This window comes from Crocodylus siamensis, chromosome 4, assembly GCF_052110815.1.
Source record: "Crocodylus siamensis isolate JL-2025a chromosome 4, ASM5211081v1, whole genome shotgun sequence".
NCBI lineage: Eukaryota > Metazoa > Chordata > Crocodylia > Crocodylidae > Crocodylus > Crocodylus siamensis.
Genome location: NC_143398.1, coordinates 147,300,403 through 147,320,159, shown reverse-complemented (window position 1 = coordinate 147,320,159; position 19,757 = coordinate 147,300,403). Strand labels below are relative to the sequence as shown.

General features: G+C 46.0%; 1 protein-coding gene across 9 annotated transcripts in view; it reads left to right on the top strand.

Annotated features, from left to right (window-relative positions):
* Positions 1-19,757, top strand: part of LOC149866753 (rap1 GTPase-activating protein 1-like) — a 119,876-nt gene that overhangs the window by 35,410 nt on the left and 64,709 nt on the right. For 8 of the 9 annotated variants that reach the window (XR_016441945.1, XR_016441944.1, XM_090044111.1 and 5 more), the window contains 9 exons: positions 1,801-1,904; positions 6,226-6,304; positions 7,224-7,277; positions 7,361-7,444; positions 8,867-8,967; positions 10,343-10,472; positions 10,757-10,912; positions 18,903-18,974; positions 19,159-19,245. Coding sequence is in view for 7 of the 9 variants with exons in the window: in XM_090044111.1 (XP_089900237.1) it covers positions 1,801-1,904; positions 6,226-6,304; positions 7,224-7,277; positions 7,361-7,444; positions 8,867-8,967; positions 10,343-10,472; positions 10,757-10,912; positions 18,903-18,974; positions 19,159-19,245 (867 nt within the window). In the remaining 2 variants the exon portion in view is untranslated. The remainder of the gene's footprint in view (positions 1-1,800; positions 1,905-6,225; positions 6,305-7,223; positions 7,278-7,360; positions 7,445-8,866; positions 8,968-10,342; positions 10,473-10,756; positions 10,913-18,902; positions 18,975-19,158; positions 19,246-19,757) is intronic. The other variant, XM_090044112.1, reaches the window with a different exon arrangement.

Here is a 19,757-nt window from a genome sequence, read left to right as displayed (position 1 = left end):
TTGATGAAGTGAAGTTCATAGGCTTGTCTGTGAAAAGTGTTTTGTAAATTTCCTTTGAGAATTAGAACTGAGAGATTGGAGAGAGTGGTTTTGTTGTGAGAATTGTACCCCCACAAGTAACTGGGTATTCCTGTCTTTAATAGATTTCTGGTGTGGATTCATTCTGGTGCACAGTTGTTGTTTGGTCTGTCTTATGTATTTTCTATCAGGATATTTGGTACATTGGATAAGATATATAACATTTCTGGAGGTGCAGCTGTAAGATCCAGGAATGCTAATGGTTCTGTTGTGGAGTGTAGTAATTGTGGGAGTGGTGGAGATATGTTGGCAGGTTTTACATTTCTTGTTATGGCATGGTCTGGATCCAGTAGGTGTGTTTTTGGCTGTAGGAAGTTTGCTTGTGGTGATGAGATTAGTGAGCCAGTTCTCACTACCAAATTCTTTTCTAAATGCCTAACACAGCTTTGTGAATTTCATCCCAAAGCCAACCACATATTTTTAGATGCTAAAATGATTGAAAGTTCCTTTATGACTATTACCTTTGAACCTACATGAAAATTCCTTTATGAATAAGTCATAGAGGCTTGTGCATTCAGTGCTGTGCATCCCAGGTTCTTCCTTGCTAATGACTTATGGATGGTGTTTCTATGATCCAGAAAGGGAAAGGGAAAGCTGTCACATGTCCTGAGAGGTGTCCTCCAAAGGACTGGGGGAACTTGGTAATAACAAATATTCTCTAGGGATGCACCGATAGAGATTTTGGGGACCGATACTGATAGTCAGTTTTTAAGGCAGCATATCAGCTGATACTGATTCGATTTCCAATACCCAGTTCTTCAGCTTGAAGAGCTGCATCCAGCTGGTAAGTCTGGTGTGGTGGAAGGGGAGGGAAGGGGTATGGGTGTGGGGGGCAGATCAAGGCCTCTGCGGTGAGAGAGGGACTGGGGCTGGGGCAGGCATTGATCAGCTGGGGCAGGGAAGGGCGTGGGACAGAGCCATAAATGGCTTGTCTTGTGTACCCCCCTGGATCTGCGTGGTGCGGGGCGGGCTGCAGCTGTGGGCTGGGCTGGAGCTAGGGTGCGTGGGGAATGGAGGTGCAGCTCATGGAGGGTGCAGAAAGGGAGCGGGGCATCTCCTACCACTGCTCATGGCTCATCCAGTGCTTGTCTGGCAGCTCCTACCACTCGTCTAGGAGGACATGGGGGCGGGGCATGCCCCCAGATCTGCCCGGCCAGGAAGAGCCCAGCCTCCACCTGCCCTGCCCCACCTTGTGGGCACATGCCCCTCCCCCCTGTGCCTTCCTGGATGAGCAGCAGGAGAAGGGGCAGGAGCCTCCAGACAAGCACTGGATGAGCTGCATGCAGTGACAGGAGCTGCCCACCCCATCCCTTCCCATGCCCCGCCCCCCGATCAGATGTGCCTCTGTCACACACCTGCCCTGGCCCTGGCTGAGCAGTCCCAACCCCAGCTCCACACCCTCCCTCACCGCAGGGGCCTTGATCTGCCACCCCACAACCTCCCCCCTCCCCTTCCCCTTCCACCACACCAGACTTACCAGCTGCATGCAACACTGCACACTGCCGGGCTGTGGTCCTTGCTGCCTATGTGCTGCACTGCAGCTGCACGCACACATGGGCATTTATTGGACAAATTATCGGCCGCATCAGGCCGATTTCTGATACAGAAAATTTTCTTTATATCAGTGCCGATCCGATATCAGACCGATGTATCGGCGCACCTCTAGTATTCTCTGGTGAGTACTCTGTGGTAAGGAGCTTTTTTCTGACTTCCTGTTTTCAGGAGCACCAGAACTTTTACTCCAATGACACAGCCTTGGGCTACCTAATCCTTTCTGTGAAGTATGAGCAGATTGAGAAGCAGGACAATCTACGCCTATTGCTAAGGTAACAGCATCCAGCTTTAAGGAGCATGTGCCATGCTCTGCCTCTGATCTTACTAAGCAGCTTTCCTGTGGCCACTTATGGATACAGACTTCATGAGCGAATATGAATGGTTAAAGAAACCTTAGGAATGGTTACAGGGAAATCTGACTTGGGGTGGGCACCTTTTTATTAGAACCATCTTTGAAAGTTCACTTCTTTTTTACCTCCCAATTTCTCTCCATGGCCAGTTGTAGAAAGCTGAGGGGTCCAGTGGTGTTTGCAGGCTCATCTTTGGAACACCCTGTACCAGTGGTGTAGGGACATGGCTGGCCACCCATGGCTAGCCACCCAAGTGGAAGTGGTGACTTTCTATTGCCACTACAATTGCAAAGATAAACGGGGCTGCTGGCAACAGCTGCCCTTTTTTGCCCTCACCCCCAACCTAAGTCTGTGCCTGAGGTGGTCACCCCTATCTCCCCGTCACCCCCAACCCCTGCCCCTTTTAGTTAATGCTGTTTTCCCCATAATAGGAGTGAGAGGAATCTGTTCCTCTCTTCTCTGCATAATGAGGTCCTACTGGGCAAGTGAGGAATGAATTTTTCCATAAGACCCCATTGGCTGTATCTGACCTTCCAAACAACCCTTTTGTTCTTCTTATTCTTTTGAATAGAGATATGTGGTTTTCTTTATAGGAAACTTAAAGAGGGACTGTGTTTATTGTCTTTTTTGGAAGGACAAGGTAGCTAATCCTTACACACAGCCCCCCCACTTGAAGGGAGACAAGGTTTTTTGGGTAAATCTGATGTCTTTTATTAGACCAACTCAAACAGTTGGAAAAAATTCTTCTTTACAAGCTTTTGGGCATAAACACCCTTCATCAGGCTGAGGAAGCATCTGCAGTTGGTGTGTGCTCTTCCGGAATGGTAAAGAATCCAGAGGCTGGTATGCATGAAAGAAAGGCACTTAGTGACAATATAAATAGGAGTCAATGGGTGAGACAGGTTGTGGGGGGGAATGATTGTAGCTGGTACCTTCCTTATGTGCCATAAATCCAATGTCATTTAGTCCATGATTTTTTTGTATCCAGGAGGTTGATGAAGTGAAGTTCATAGACGCATCTATAAAAAGTGTTTTCTAAATTCCCTTTGAGGATTAGAACTGAGAAACTGGAGAGTGGCTTGGTTGTGAGAAATGTGCCTCCACAGGTAATTGAGTATTTCTGTCTTTGATAGCTTTCCAGTGTGCATTCATTCCAGTGTGCAGTTGTTGTTTGGTTTCTTCTACATATTTTCCATCGGGGCATTTGGTGCATTGCATGAAATATATAACATTTCTGGAGGTGCAGCTGTAAGATCCAGGAATGCTGATGGCTCTGTTGCGGGGTGCAGTGATTGTGGGGGTGGTGGAGATGTGTTGGCAGGTTTAGCATTTCTTGTCATGGCATGGTCTGGATCCATTCGGTGTGCTTTTCGCTGTAGGAAGTTTGCTTCTGGTGATGAGGTTAGCAAGGTTCAGTGCTTATTTAAAGGCTAAGACGGGTGGCTCTGGAAAGATCTCTTTAAAAGTGCAATCTGTCTCTTTGGAGGAGTGTCCTTGTTGAGTGAAAGCTTTTTTGAGATTTGTGAGGGGATGATCACGGGTGTTCCCCTCAGTGCAAATTTGGTGGTATCGGAGAGCTTGGTTATACATTACAGCTTGGTGCGTTTAGGGTGATTGCTGGTTCTGTGCAGATATGTATGTTGGTCCATGTGTTTCTTGTATATCATGGTCTGTATTTTACCATTCTGGATGGTGATCATCATGTCTAAAAAGGAGATGTTGGTGTTGGAGTATTTAAAAGATAGTTTGATGGAGGGGTGATGATTGCTGAACTTCTGATGGAAATCAATCAGAGATAGCCGGTTTCCTGTCCAAATGATGATGATGTCATCAATATATTTTAAGTATAGCAAGGGTTTGATAGTACAGTCCTTGCAGCATTCTTTTTCCAGGTGGCTTATAAAATGTTTGGCATACTGTGGGGCCGTTTGGTGCCCATGGTTGTGCCCAGGGTCTGGAGGAAATGTTGGTTATTGAAAGTGAAGTTGTTGTGTGAGGATGAAGTTTATACAGTCAGTAATATCTTTGGGTCTGTACTCTGAATTGTCATCTTGCTCTTTTAGGTATGTAAGACAGGCTTGGATGCCATCCTGGTGTGGGATGTTGGTATATAAACTGGTAACGTCCAACATCCAACATTGAATCTGAGCTTGGAATGTTTTAAGGTGTTGGTGTTGTTTCTCTGATGGTTGTTTTGTGGTTGGGAAAGTTGTTCCTGGAGTAATTGGTTTAATGTCTTCTTTTTATCTTGGATGGGTGTTGTAGAAAATCTTTGGTAGTCTGGTAGTCTCTTTGTATACATTGTATAATATTAGGGAAGATGTCTGAATTTTTCTTTTAAGTTATCGTAGCATGTGGTGATTTCCTTCCTGAGTTGATTTCTTTTGGAGTAGATTAGGTGAAGATGATTTCTAATTTTCTCTGACGTTCTTCTGCAGAGCTGTAAAGCATATCTGGAGTTGTGTATAGTAGTCAGAGGATTGTAGATGTTTAGTCTTTTGAGAACAATGTTCTGTTTCTTGTATAGGCTTAGAAAATATATGTCGCTGTTGAGCTTGGCTTCTTTCTTTGTCTTGTTGTGTAGATTATAAGCTATGTATGTATCTCCCTAAATTTGGGTTTTTGGCTTCTGATCTAGGACTGGGTGTGGGTGTTCCACAGGTCCTCACAGCAACCTACAAAAGTTCAGTACTAAGTGTATGTAGATGAAATTTTGCCCTAAGTTGAAGCAATGGGTTGTTTAAAACACTGCTTCAGTTTAGGGCAAAGTAACCCCCTGTGTCATGTACACCTGTGTCTTACCTGCCTCTCCAGCAGCGGGGAGGGGAGGGCGAGCTGCCGGTGGGTGGAGCGGTCCCTGGGCTGCGGGGATGGGGGCTGGTGTTTCCCTCCATGTTAGCGGTGCCCCTCCCACCTCTCTGGGTAGCACCTGCCCAGAGGCACCCAGCTGGGGTGGTCCTGGGCCACTGCATCTGCAGAGGGAAGGACCAGGTCCCTGTGCAGCTCATGCAAGCAGGCATGCTCCAGAGGAAAAAAAAAAAATCAGGCTTGCTGTTTTGTTTTTGGCTTTGGTGGAGCCTGCCTTCCCAGGCTGCTGCCAGGCTGTCTGCATGGACTGCCTGCACAGCCCCAAGTTGCACAGAGCCCGGTGTTTCACATAGGGCAGAAAACTAAAATTCCTCAGAGGTGTTCTAGTTTGCTGCGCCCCAAAGCCATTTAACTCCTCTTAACACACTTACGCTGCCAAATGTGCTGCAGCAGCTGGAATTAATGCGCAATATGCTGCCAACGTGCAAACACCAACACCATTAAAGCAGTACAAAAGCATTTAACCTGCTTTAAAGTGTCGTGCATTCATGCCCCTTGTTTCGTGTACACACGCCCTTTGCCCCTACTGGCAACCACAGCCAGAAGAGTTCAGTCCCCATAGACCAGAGCAGCAGTCCCCATCCAGTGGCACACAGGGAAAATGTTGTCTGCAAGACCTTCTAGTGCTGTTTACAGCTTCAGGAAATTTTGCTGTCCATAGACACATATGTCCTTAGGTTGACACTATTGCCTACAGCAAGTTACTTGATTAACCAATGGACCAATGAATAAGCTAAGCTAGAGGAATAGCAATGAAAATGCATTTGATATACATTACCATGCTCCCCAGCCCAAGAGGTGTAGAGAAACCTAAGGTGGGACAGAGCCATATAGAAGAGAATATTTTGCTTTTATATCCCAGTGCAGATGGGGAATGCTGTAGAGTTCAGAGGCAAATAGTTTTCTAGGAAACTTAGGGAAGGTTAAAAGCTGTACAAAAGAAACAGACTTGGAAGGCACTGGTGGCTGGTTGAAAATCAAACAGGACTGACCCCCTCCATCATCTCGCCTCCATGCAGTAAGACTTAAGTATGGAGTTGGCAGACTAACCAAAGCCAGGTGGAAGGGAGCTGTTTCCATAACCTATGAGGATCATTTTGTGTTAATGAAATATGGTGTAGCATATGCAGGAAAAGGTCCCAAAGAAATGATGGAGATTACACTGCTGCAACCCCATTACTTCTGTCTCATCTTTTGGTCATCTTAGACACTATATGTGTATATCCTAGCTAAGCCAATGTGCAAACCTGAGAGCTATCTTTCTTTCATAAATAGAGATCTGAAGAGACTGCAACAACCTCTTCAAGGAGCCAGAGTAATTATTATATGAATTTTTCTTTGGCATCTGTTCTAATCATTTTGTTTGTTATGTCAGGACTCGAACTGGCACCAAACATGACTTAATCCCCATTTCCTGCCTGAATGAGTTTCCCAATGCTGTTCAGATGGCAAAGGTGAGATCCCTACTTAGTATATTCACTCTCACACATGCTGTCTAGTTCTGCTTGACTATTACTTTTTAGCTTCTTCTTGCTCACTTTTCTCTTATCCCGCTTTCTCCTATGGAATTCATCTTTTCACCCTTTCCCTCTCCATTCTACTACTTCCTTTGGGAAGAAGGAAATTGAAAGCAAAGCAGAATAATATCATTAATTCATGTAAATCTATGGTACACCCACACCTTGAATTTCATGTGTAGTTCTGGTTCCCCCACTCCACCTCCAAAAGGATATAGAAGAAGTAATACAAGAGGTACAGAGAAGAGCAATATGATGAGCATGGGCATGGAGGGGTTCTGCATGAGGAGATGCTAAGTAGATTATGACTGTTCAGCTTAGAGAAAAGACAACTGAGATATAGAATACAGGGCTAGAAAGGCTCTGAGCTTACCCTGTATGGCATCTATTACTGTAACCTTTCTTAGGGCAATTATGCTGTTTGCAAGCTGATCTTCCTTTCTCTTCTCCTATTTGACAGCCCTGGAGACTCTTTAGCTCTTTCCAAAATCATAGATCCATCCATGGTGACTAGACTTCAGCAGCAGCTGTGGTTTCAGCTTTAGTTAAGCAGGAATGGGAGAGTGAGTCAGTTGAAGATTAAGCTGTCCCTGCTCTCTGCAGCCATAATTCTGGAAAAAATCTTGTTTTCTTCATTTTGCCTTTCAAAAACAAGGTGTGTGTTATATTTTGGGGGGTGTAGTATACAAGGAAATAGTTATGTTCTTTTCTCCTCATTTTGCATTAGATTTTATTAGCAAGGATACCTGCCAAATGGTCAATAAGCAACATCCTCCCTACCCTGCCTGCAACCATAATTCACTCTCTATCATGGCAATGCTGAGTGATAACCATATTTCTATCTCTCCCCTGACAGCTACTCTGTGAGGATGTGAATGTTGACCGATTCTTCCCTGTTCTCTACCCCAAGGTATGCCTTCAACTCCTGTGTGTCTCTCACATTAGAGGCCTGCTGGTGGGATGCAACTGAAACTATTTTTATCCCTCCCCCAGGCTTCACAGCTCATTGTTGCATTCGATGAACATGTTATCAGCAATAACTTCAAATTTGGGGTCATATACCAGAAACCTGGCCAGGTGAGTGATTTCTATGCCCTCTAGTGCACAGTCCTTAAGTTCAACCATATAAAACAAGGCTGTCCACCCCCCACTCTTGCCACTGTTTGCACCATATTGTGTGTGAATGGTGCCCACCCCATACTGCACTGCCGTGTGCCTGAATGTACTCTTTGCTGTTCTGCACCATGCTGTATGCGAATGCTCCCCCCTCAACTTCACCCTGTCATGTACAAATGCTCCCCTCCCTACACACGGCACCAAACTATAGTACACATGGGTTCTCCCCCTGCATAGTGCAGTGTGTGAGGCCCCCAGTTCTCTCCCCAGCTCTTGAGGCTGCGGGCGATTCTGCCACACCCTGCAGTGCTCTGGGGGTGGGGAAAGGAAGCAGGGGGAAGAGGACCCTAAAGCACTTGGCTCCCCATAGCAATGGGGGAGTAGTGGGAGGGCAAAACCCTGGGGGTGGGAGCAGGGCACATATTAGTCCTTCCTGGGCTGCATTATGGTCCTAACATAAGATAACCTTTCTAAATCTAAGCCCAGTATGAGTTACCATAACCCAGCCTGGGAATAGCTTCCCACTGTTGTGGGAAACCTCAGTCCCATACTGGTCAGAATAGCCTTAGTAGCACCAAGAACTGGCACTTTTATTACTTACACTCTTAGTTCTAGGGCTTCCTCCTTTCTCTGCTGCAACATTGTTGGAGCACAACCAGGAAATGGTGCCACTTGCAGGCATTTACTTTCTTAGTCCTTTTTTTCTGAGGACTCCTTGTAGCTGTCAGTACATCCTGACCTCCTAAGATCTTCTCCTTCAGGACCCCAAGGAGATATTGAAATCCCATATTCATTCAGTTCTTCAGGTTTCTCTCCCTTTGCAGTCTCTGAGGGGATAGGTCACCTTGCTGGTACTAGAAATGATTTACATTTGTGGAGGACAAAACCTCTGTTTTATGTGAAGGAAAAGGAGACAGCTTTTTTCGTTTGAATGAAGGAGTTTAGGGCCCTGCACCTTGAGGAGACTCCAATGGCCACATTTCATTCCACCTATTAGCCATGTAAGTGGATTTCAGTGCTTATGTGTGATTCTTTTGCACCCTTCTTGTGTCCTGAAAATCAGTTAATGCAAAAGGTTGGTAGATCTCCTCCTCCTTGTTGCCTTTTGCCGCTCAATTTTAAGGGTAAATAATGGTATGTTAGAGAAGTAGATTCATTAATGGATTTCCAGGATTCACCAGGGTGACATAATTACACTTAGAAGCCAAGGTTCACTTACGTGCCTAATAAGCAAAATAGACTCTGTCCCTAAGTGCAGAAGAAGCAGTGAGGGCTTTCCTCATGCCTGCCTGCCTGCCTGCCTTCTCCAGGCAAGGGATGGGTTTGTATAAGGAATAACCGCTAGTTCTGGCAACTTCTATCATCTCTTCTCTCAACTTTCAGACCACTGAGGAAGAGGTCTTCAGTAACACTGAGGAGAGTCTGGGCTTCTTGGAGTTCCTGGAGTTCCTTGGAGACAGGATCCAACTGCAGGATTTTCGTGGGTGAGTAGCCAGCACAGCACAGGGATTACAAATAAACATAGCTGTCATCAGACTTATTACCCATATGAAACATTGTTATGGACAGCCCAAAACAGAACTATGGACCTTCAGGTCCCAAATCCAGCTATGTCTTCTTTTTTTGGAAGGTTTAGATATTAGGAGGCGCTACTTCACAGTCAGGGCGGCTAGGGCCTGGAACCGGCTTCCAGGGGAAGTGGTGCAGGCTCCTAGCCTGGGGATTTTTAAAAGGAAGTTAGATGAGCACCTTGCCGGGGTCATCTGACCCCGGTGCTCTTTCCTGCCAAGGCAGGGGGTCGGACTAGATGATCTACCTAGGTCCCTTCCGACTCTAGCTACTATGAAACTATATTCTCCCCGTGGTCAAGCTGCCAAAAAGCCATGTCCCTGATCCAGCCATTTTACCGTACAGGCCAATTTTTTAAAAGGAGTGTGTAATCTGAGACTCACAAGGTGCATCTACATGTGCAATTAATGAATAAATTCTGGCTCAATTTGAGCTGGAGCAAACTGATCTCAATATTACCATCTGCATGCACATTTAAGCACAGTAATTTACTCTGCTGTTAGATAGTACCTGTGTCTGTCAGCACTATCCTACACCAGAGTAAATTAATCAGTTTGCTCCAGCTCAAATTGAGCCAGTACATGTGTAGACAGTGGTGCTTTACTGAGCAAAAAATGAGTCTACTGCACAGTAAAGTGCACATGTAGACACACCCACAGTGTCTGCAGCCTGGAATGGCTTGCTCTGTATTTCTTCTGAAATCTTACTAGAGTTCTAGTCCCTGATGTCACAGTTTGCTTACATGTCTCAGTACCCAAGATGGCTTGGCCCTCACTCCTAGGGACTCCCTGGCTTTGGGCCTGATTGCTAGGAACTGTGCTGAAAAGTTTGAGAGTTTTGTATAGGAATACCATGGAGCTTCTGCAATGTTTTTTCACTCAGATGTTAGACTATGTTAGACGAACAAACTCAGTCTGGCCCACCCCACAGGAACTAACCAAAAATGAAAGAGCTTTGAACAGGTGTACACAGTGATAATTTTAGGTGCCAGTGAACATTATAATCTTGGTCCTTTTTCTCTGCTTCTGTGTGACATGCAATGCTCCTCACTCAACTGAGACAGAGGTTTCTAAGATTGCATGGTTCTTCTAAGGGTCTACACTTTGACTTGGATAGACTCCTTGCATTAATTTTTGGAGTGTATGGAATCTGTCAATCGGTGAGCTATTAAAGTTGTCTCTGATGATAACCTTGACATACAAGCTAGTGTTACTGTGTCTCCTTTCTTTCCTTCCCATCATTCTCTCACCCAATCCATCCTAATTCACCACATTGAATTGATACATTTAGGTTCCGGGGAGGTTTGGATGTCACTAGGGGTCAAACAGGCACTGAATCAGTCTATACAAATTTCCGAGGCAAGGAGATCATGTTCCATGTGTCTACGAAGCTGCCCTTCACAGAGGGAGATGCTCAGCAGGTACTGTAAGGAGAAGGACTGAATGATTCAGCAAGATTGGCAGGTGAATTGTTTGATGCGAATAGGATCTGGCTTAGAATTGATTCAAGCAGGGAATGATTAAGGGTGGGGATGAGTTAGTCCTTGGGGTTTAGAACAAGTTGGGCTTCCAAACCGGGGATGTAATAGTGTGGGTAGTGGTTAAGGTGCTGACTAAGAAGGTACTTTGGAAGTGCTTATGGGATTAGTGCCTGGCCACAGAATCTCCACTCTAACTATTTTTTTCCCATTTCACTTGCTCCCAGCTACAGCGGAAGCGTCACATTGGGAACGACATTGTAGCCATCGTTTTCCAGGATGAAAACACACCCTTTGTTCCTGACATGATTGCTTCTAATTTCCTACATGCCTATGTGGTGGTACAGCTTACATATGATGCCAGCAGGGAAACCTTATACAAGGTATATAAAGCCAATGGGCTTCTCTGTGCATTGGACGTTCCCTCTACTGTTATAGTTTTCAAGTGCCTGTTGTGGTTAGAAAAAGCACACAGCTTCAACTTTGAACATAAATCTTGTTCAGCTTTTATTTTATTTATACTCTCAGCCAGGTGATCAGACTAGCTAATAACAGGGATAGTACTGGCTTAAACACAATAGTGCATTTCTGTTCCACCTGTTTTAGACATGAGAAGTGCTTACATCAAGCATGCATCATTACCACTATATCTTTTGCCGATTAATGAACTTAATCAACTTTTGTACATACTTTTTGTATCTGTTCACCAGGTTTATTTGTACCCTTCTACATGCTTTCCTTACCTATTATACCAGTTTATACAGATTCTATCTCAGGATGTTCCTGAGTAGATTTCTAGTGTTTTGCTGTTTTCCACCAATCTCTTGACATGTAGGTTATTGACTCTTACTGCTCCAGGCATGCCTTATAGTCTACTCCTTTTTAATTTCCTTTCATTGCTTCTGGTGACTACAAGTTTTGTTTCCATGAAAACTAAACTTAATGTCCTAACAACTGGCTGGAAGCTTATATTTTCAAAGACATTCTACCAGGGTGTGAGTATATCATTTTTTACACCTTCTGCCTGTTCTTTTTGCCATTGGATAAGGTTATATATTAGCAACAGTGTTTTTACTTCACCTTTATTAAAGAGATTATGTCATTATGCAGCTCGATGATGGATGTACAGCTCTATGATAGTCATGGCATGAATCTGGACAAATTTACTGACATAGCTACCTGCTCCTGTAGGATGTTGTCGCTGACACTAAGCCAGAAAGCATTAGTCCCAATCTGGATTGTAATTATTTCACTTAAGCAGATCCCTTCCCAGCCTTTTGGACAGGTTTCTCTCCCTATGGTGAAGCTGTGGCATCCCAAAGTCCATTCAGTCTCTGTGAGCCATACCTTAACCAGATATGACTGTACCAGTTGAGCCCAGTCTCTTTCACTACTTTTACCTTGCACCTCTGAATAGCATTTGCCTAGCCAGTAATAGTAAGCTTTTTTGCAATATAGCTGATTAACTTCAAGGCTATCTTCAGTGACCAGTTTAAGGCTTGGGTAGTGCTGAGCAGAAATATTATTGACAATTATTCCAGTATTGTTTACATAAAATACCTTTTTGTTTTTCCCCTCCCATTCCCAACATGACAGTAATTGTGGCCTCATCCAACTGGTCATTTGGTATACTTTACATCAACCAAGGTAGGTGATTCAAGCACCTACTTTGAACACCTTCAAGAGATTTGGATGTTTATCTTGCTGGGATCCTATGACCTCTGCTGACTTCCTGCCCCTGGGGCAGGGGGCTGGACTTGAAGATCTTCTGAGGTCCCTTCCAGCCCTAATGTCTATGAAATCTACAAAGATCATCCCAGCCAAGGCTTTGTCTAGCCATGGCTTAAAAACCTCCACAGATGGAGATCCACAACCTCTCTGGGTAACCTGTTCCAGTGTTTCATTACACTTAGTGAGAAAGTTTCTCCTAATACTCTAACCTAAACTTCCCTTGCTAAAACTTGAGACCATTGCTCCTTGTTCTGTCATCTGCCACCACTGAGAACAGTTTAGCTTTATCCTCTTTGGAACCACACTGCAGATAGCTGAAGGCTGTTATCAAATCCCCCCTCAGTTTTCTCTTCTCCAGACTAAATAAACCCAGTTCCCTTAGCTTCTCCTCAGAAGTCATGTACCCCAGCCCCCTAATCATTCTTATTGCCCTCCACTGGACTCTCTCTGATTTGTCCACATTCCTTCTGTAGTGGGGGACCCGGAACTGGACACAGTACTCCAGATGTGGCCTCACCAGTGCTGAATAGAGGTAAAGAATCACTTTCCTTGATCTGCTGGCAACACTTCTACCAGTGTAGATAAGTTTCCCATTAGCCTTCTTCACAACAAGGGCACACTGTTGGCTCATACACAGCTTATCGTCCACTGTAATCCCCAGGTCCTTTTCTGCAGAGCTGCTGCTTAGCCAGTTGGTCCCCAGCCTCCTGGTGCATGGGACTGTTCTGTCCTACTTGCAGGACTTTGCACTTGTCCTTATTGTACCTCATGAAATTTATTTTGGTCTAATCCTCCAATTTGTCCAGGTCACACTGAATCCTAGTCCTGTCCTCCAGGGTATCTACTACTCTCCCCAGCTTGGTGTCATCTGCAAACTTGCTGAGGGTGCACACTATGCCATCTTCCAGGTTGCTGATGAAGATATAAAACAAAACCAGCCCCAGGACTGACCCCTGTGGCACTCCACTTGAAACCAGACACATATCTTCTACTTCCCCCAGGTTAATGTTATCTGCAAATTTGCTGAGGGTGCACTCTATCTGTGGGTACTCAGAGGTAACTGATGAAAATTATGAACAAAACCGGCCTCAGGACCAACCCCTGGGGCACTCCACTTGATACCGGCTGCCAAGTAGACGTTGAGCCATTGACTACTACCTCTGAGGTCGATGATCCAGCCAGTTTTCTGTCCACCTTACAGTCCATTCATCCAACCCATACTTTCTTAGCTTGCTTGTGAGAATGTTGTAGGAGACCATACCAAAAGGCTTGCTAAAGTTAAGGTATATTATATGCAGTGGTCTCCCCATATCCACAGAGCCAGTCATTTTGTCATGGAAAGCAATCAGGTTGGTCAGGCATGACTTGCCCTTGGTGAATCCACACTGACTGTTCCTAATCATCTTTTCCTCCAAGTGCTTAGAAGTGGATTCCTTGAGGGCCTGCTCCATGATTTTTCCAGGAACTGAGGTGAGGCTGACTGGTTTGTAGCTCCCTAGATCCACCTTCTTCCTATTCTTAAAGATAGGCACTATATTTACCCTTTTCCATTTATCAGGGACCTCTCCCAATTGCCATGAGTTGTCAAAGATAATGGCCAGTGGCTCTGCAGTCATATTGGCCAATTCCCTTAGCACCCTTGGGTGTATTGCATCTGGCCCCATTGTTGCACCAATGACCAATTTGCTCAAATGATGAGTGAGACCTTATGAGGGGGACAAGGCAAGATGCTGCATTTATTGATTATAAGATTAAAAAAAGCACTTATATATACATACACACACTCCCAATCACTCTGCAGATGTTATAGTTACCAAAGTCCATTGCACCATGCTGCAGTAGGTGGCCGGCCTAGGTATATGAGGTAAGGGAGCAGGGGATAAAGGTGCGTCTGCTCCAGTGAAGTTTGCAGTGTGTTACCCAATTTCTTGATGCTCTCTCTCTTTTATAGGGGTTGGTGTTGAGTGACTGGTCTGCCTTTTCTAATTCTGTGCCTTCTTTGTCTGACTGTCAGTACTTTTCCATCCTGGCATATGGTTAGGCTCATACATCATTGTCCAAAGTGTTGCTCTTCAATCACTCTGTTTACAACATTCCTTCTGTTATCATCAGTGTAGACTGTCCCCATCATGAAGTGGAGTCTCTAGCCTCACGATATTTTGCAGACCTTGTCTTATCTTTGCCAGGTACAGACTGGTTTTTTCAGCCTTCCTCAGCACAATCCACTATTTGGTAACTTGTCGACTGACACGTAGCTTACTTCTTGTTTCTCCCATCCCTCTAATGTTAGTCCCTCACTTGGGCGATATGTATTTCCCTACCAGCTTTGTCATCTTTTTTTGGATTCACAATCCCCACTAATTCTTTGCTGTTTGTGAGCAACAAGTTAAGAAGATAATGGCCCCTAGTTGGCCTCTGTTACCTAGATTAGTGGCTCTCAACCTTTTTTGTACTGGGACCCATTTGTAAACACTGATGGCCAGTCCCAACCCAGTAAACAGTTTAAGTAGAAGACACACAAGTATTATGGCCCCAAAATACTTATTTCACTCTACAAGTTAAAGCAGTTCAAAAGTCTTCATTTTAAAGAGAAAAATCAACATCAACAGGAAAACATTAACAGCAATAGCAACCCTCCTGAGTACTCCTAAGTAACATTCATCATTGTGCAATTTTAACAAATACTGTAAACTGATCTGCTGGTGCTTCTCACTCCTGACCCAACCCCCCCTGGCCCTGCTGGTGCTCTTCAATCCTGAACCACTGCTCCCCACTGCCAGGCCCCAGCCCCCTAGTATGTGGGGCAGAGTACGCATGTGGTCTGGGGCCGGGGGGGGGAGTTAAACTCCCCTTCCCCCAAAGTTACTGTTGGCTGCAACTGTGGACTGCAAATCCCAGAGGCACCTGGAAGCAGGAAGAGAAAGTGATAAGCAGCCCTGCAGAGTCCTGCTGCTGTAATTTTGGACTACAAATCCCAGAGACCTTGGGGACATCAGGAAGAAGAAGTGAACACACAGTTCATGCTGGGTACGCCAGACAGCCGTGCTTTAACACCCCTTGTCATTCTGGCTTGAGCCACTTCAGGCATGTGGCTGCATTGCCTGAATCAAAGGTAAATGTCCACTTCTGTTTCAGTTTAATTTGTGTAGTTTAAACTAACCTGCAAAAGCTGAATCAATTCACTGTCTATACTTAGCCTGAGAGGCTGCTTGCAGTTGTCAAAGTGGAGCTTATGAGAGACTTATCTGACTGGAAGAGGGCTCATGTTTGAGTGATATAAGCCCAAAGCTTGCACCACTCAGGTAGTCTTGCCCTGGGAACTATGGAGTGTGGAGCTTCTGACAGCAGAGCAGTGGGACTCCTGCTAGCTCTGAATGAGAAACTCTGCAACACAGGGAACAAAGGAAGGTACCTGGGGCAGAGAAAGGCTTGGTTATATGGGCAGGTAGCCCTAGAGAAGGCTTGAGTGCTTGCCAGAGAGCAGGTGTTTAGTATTAAGCTGTATGAGCCATTTATCCTGGAGCCCTGCAAGCATTGGCAACATGTAGGGAATGCACGTGGGTGCAAATGCACCCCCTGAGCATGGCGGTGCACCCCCGATGAAAAGGCACTGCTGAAATTGTCAGCAGTCACTGCTCACCATCACCCTCCCACCACTGCTGACACTGCCGGTGGTATTTGCGAGCAGTCAGCAATTGGTGCTGGCTGCTGTCAATGCTGCCAATGGTGTTTGTGGGTGGTCGCTGCCCCCTGGTCTGCACTCGCCACCCTCCCTCCCTCCGCTTACCACTGCCGCACTCCCGCTGCCACCAGTGCAGCCGTGCCCCCACAGCCGCTGGGGACATGTGTTGTTCATGTCTGAAAGGGCAGGCAAGGCTAATTTAGAGGGCCAGGAGCCCAGCAGGGGCTGAGAGTGGGTTCCAGCTGGGGGTGCAAGAGTGAAGAGAGTAGGGACCCAGGGATCCACGAGCCCCAGTCCTGGAAAGGCCTTGGTGTGTGATCAGAGGGTCCAGGGACACAAGCAGGGCTGAGAGAGTGAGACCCAAGAAGGTCCAAAGACAGGGGGAGTACTTGAGTGTGGGCCCAGGGACAAGGCAAGGGCTGAATGAGGGTCCACAAGTCTGAGAGGGGCTGCACAGGGGACTGGGAGCCTGGGAGCCCAGAGAGAGAATGGCTGTGCAGGATACAGTGGTGAGGGGGGGATCTGTGAGCCCAGAGAGAGGGGCTGTGAGCCAGACCAGGGGTCCAGGAGCCCTGAGAGAGCCAAATATGAATCTGTGTGGGACCATGGGGGTCTGAGGGCCAAGAGCAGTCAAGTGTGTAGACTGAACGTCATAGTGTTCATGCCTACAAAGCTTGGGGTGTGGTGTAGGAGGGGCATGGAGCCATGCAGTTTTCCCTTAAGGCTATGGGTGCCTTACAGGGGCAGATTCAGGCCAAGAGGGGCCTATCAGGCCTGAGGGCTGGATTGAGACTAGTGGGGTCCAGGGGAGACTCAGTGGGGAATTGTTAGGATTAAGGCTTACTCTAAGTGCTATGGTCAGCCTTCCTTAATCAACCTTTAATAATAAGAACAAGGTACGGCAGGCGGGCAATTTGGGGAGAATTACAGAATCCAAGCTGGGCAGCAGCTGCAATGTTATCAGGGGATGTCCCTGTGGCCACGAGCCTTGTTATAATCCTCACAGTGGATGATGATGCTTCAGAGCCTTGTCACCTCCTCCTGTAGCTCTCTTGCCTGTTTCCTGAGGGACATTTCACCAGGAGGCACCACTCGAATTGCAGGCACTTCCCCACCTGGCCGTTGCTGAAAGGAGCCTTCAAGCTGCAGTTTCCGCAGTGCCAAACCAGGACCTGGGTGGCAGCTTTGACAGTGAGTGGTTCTGCCATCTGGACAGATACCTCACAGGTGCAAACAGAGGCAGTAGCAGTGGCTCTGGCACTGCAAAATCCTCCAGCCATTTCTCTGGGTCTCTTAATCCGCCACCTCTCTCTTGCTGCCCTTGTTCCAAGCAGATCTTCCCTAGCAAACTCATCTGTAGGTTGGCCTGTTTACTGCTTCTTGGTCCCAAAAGGTTCGTTTTCCCCTGCTTCCTCTCACCAAACTTAAAGGCTTCCTTGCAAAGGGGGGAGGAAGGGGCAGGGGAAGCGGCAAACTGATCTGCAAACTGCTTCCCCTGTTTGCTGCCCCTGTTCACTTGCTTTGGGGGAGACACTTAATTTCCCCCATTGACCATGTTATGGTTCCTAGATGCCTAAACCTGGTTATGTTGGACTGATTTTTTTGGACTGAGGTACCTAGGTTTTAGATGTTGGTATTGCCAAACTTAAGTAATCTCTAAGAGCAAATTAGATCTGATCCTCTAGTTGTTTGAATCATTTCTCAGTCTGAAAAATTCAGTACAATATTTTAGCTAGCAAGTGTATATTACAAGAAGGAGGGCACGGGCGAGGCATAGGGGGTACACATGGGTGCATGTGCACCCCTTGAGCATGGCAGTGCACCCCCTGCAAAAAGGCACTACCAACACTGTCGGCAGCACCTGTAGGTGGTCAGCGCTTGCCACCCCACCACCGATACCACTGGTGGTGTCTGCAGGTGGTCCATGATCCCTGATGGCTGCCACTGATGCTGCTGGTGGCAGCTGCGGCCAGTTGCCGACCCTTGGTTGGAGCTCAGCACCCCCCTCCCCTGCTGGCACCAGCAGCATCTGCGGGAGCTCACCCACTTACCACCGCCGTGCTCCTGCTGCCGCCACCATGGTCCCACCACTGTCATGCACCCCCAGCCTCCAGGGGCACATGCCGTTCATGGAGGAGGGTCTGATGGTTCTTGCCAGTGACCCAAGGTGTGAGAAATTTGAGTCTGATCCCTTGTGCTGCAGCATCCTTCTGGTGTGATCTTGGGCCAGTCAGTATCTCTCTGATTTCCCTATCTGTACAAAAGGGAAAAGAATGAATAAAATTCCCCTTCACCCAAAGGGAAAATACATATATAATTTTGTAGCATTCAGTTTGGTAATGGGGCCATAGTTGTGTGATATCAGATGCACTACAGGACAGTTGGGATTAAATTGACATCCAATGGACTGCTTACTACACTGTATATTACAACTAGGTCTGTGCTACAGAGTTCTGCCTACCTGGCTATATTAGCTGGGGTGGGGTCGAATCAGTCCTCCAGACTGACAACTATGTCAGTAAAACTCCTAGAGCAGACATACCTGTGTCAGCAGGAAAGTGGCTTTTACATCTTCCTTTGTGTTCTTTTAGGACGGTAGTATAACTCTGGTTAAAAAAGCTTCTTATGATGGCACATATCTTATGTCCCTGAAGGGGCTTTGCCAAAATAATCTATACCAGCATCATAGCTGTAATGATTTTGTAGCAGAGGTAGTCCTTACGTGCCATGGAGAGAGGTACTGTTTTTGATTTGTTCTAAATGCATTGGGTAAGTTAATAAGGTGGCCCCTTGTTCTTTTCTTACAAGACTGCTTAATTTTCTCTGGTCTTTCCAGGATCTATGACCTACAGCAAAAATCCTCTTATATCTTCTTTTAGACCAGTTCATTGCTGTGAAAGGATGTGATATTCTGGTTTGTGTTATGATGTCGAAATTTATTTTTTTCTTTATCATTTCAGGTTTCAGTTACTGCCCGAGATGATGTCCCCTTCTTTGGGCCCTCTCTGCCAAACCCAGCCTTGTTTAAAAAGGTTTGTATTTTTCTTATGGGCCCTGTACAAGAGTGATACAGGGACCATGGTGAGATGCACAGCCTTTCTCCTCTACTTCATCATTTCCAGTCTGGCTATGTATAGCTACAGGATTAGGGAATGGTTGTCCAAAGCCTCTCATTTTACTTTCGATGAACAACTTAGTCTTCTTCTTTTCCCACAGAGTGCAGAATTCCACGAATTCCTCTTGGCTAAACTCATCAATGCTGAGTACAGCTGCTACAGAGCTGAGAAGTTTGCCAAACTAGAGGTGGGATTATGTGCTTTTGTTTGAATTAGCATTTATTAAATGCAAATAAAAGAGTGCAGTAGTGGCATGTTAAGGGCTTACAATCAAAGTAAAAAACCCCAAGAAAATTCAAGGCCCCTTTTACTTTTCCTTAAAACATTAGTCCTTGAAAATTAGGGTACAGGTTTTAAGTAATGATTTCTTGCACTGGAATGGAAGTATGGAGAAGTAACAGCTGGGTTTTGGTGGGGGTCGTTTGTTTTGTTTTTTTCCTCTCCTCTCCTGGCCAACAAGCAGCAGTCTACTATTCAGCCAGAGCTAGTTTACCCTGCCTAAATTGCCAGTAGCATTTGGCTGAGCAGCAGAAAACTGCTGCCAATTTGGCAGTGGCTACGAAAGGGTTACCTCTTGCTTTTGCCTGAGCAGGAAAGAGTACACAAGTGAGCTGAAGAGTGGGTTCTCCCCACCATTCTGCAGGTCAACGTTTGACCATAACCAGATAAATCTTTTATTTTTGCTCACTCTGTCTTCCC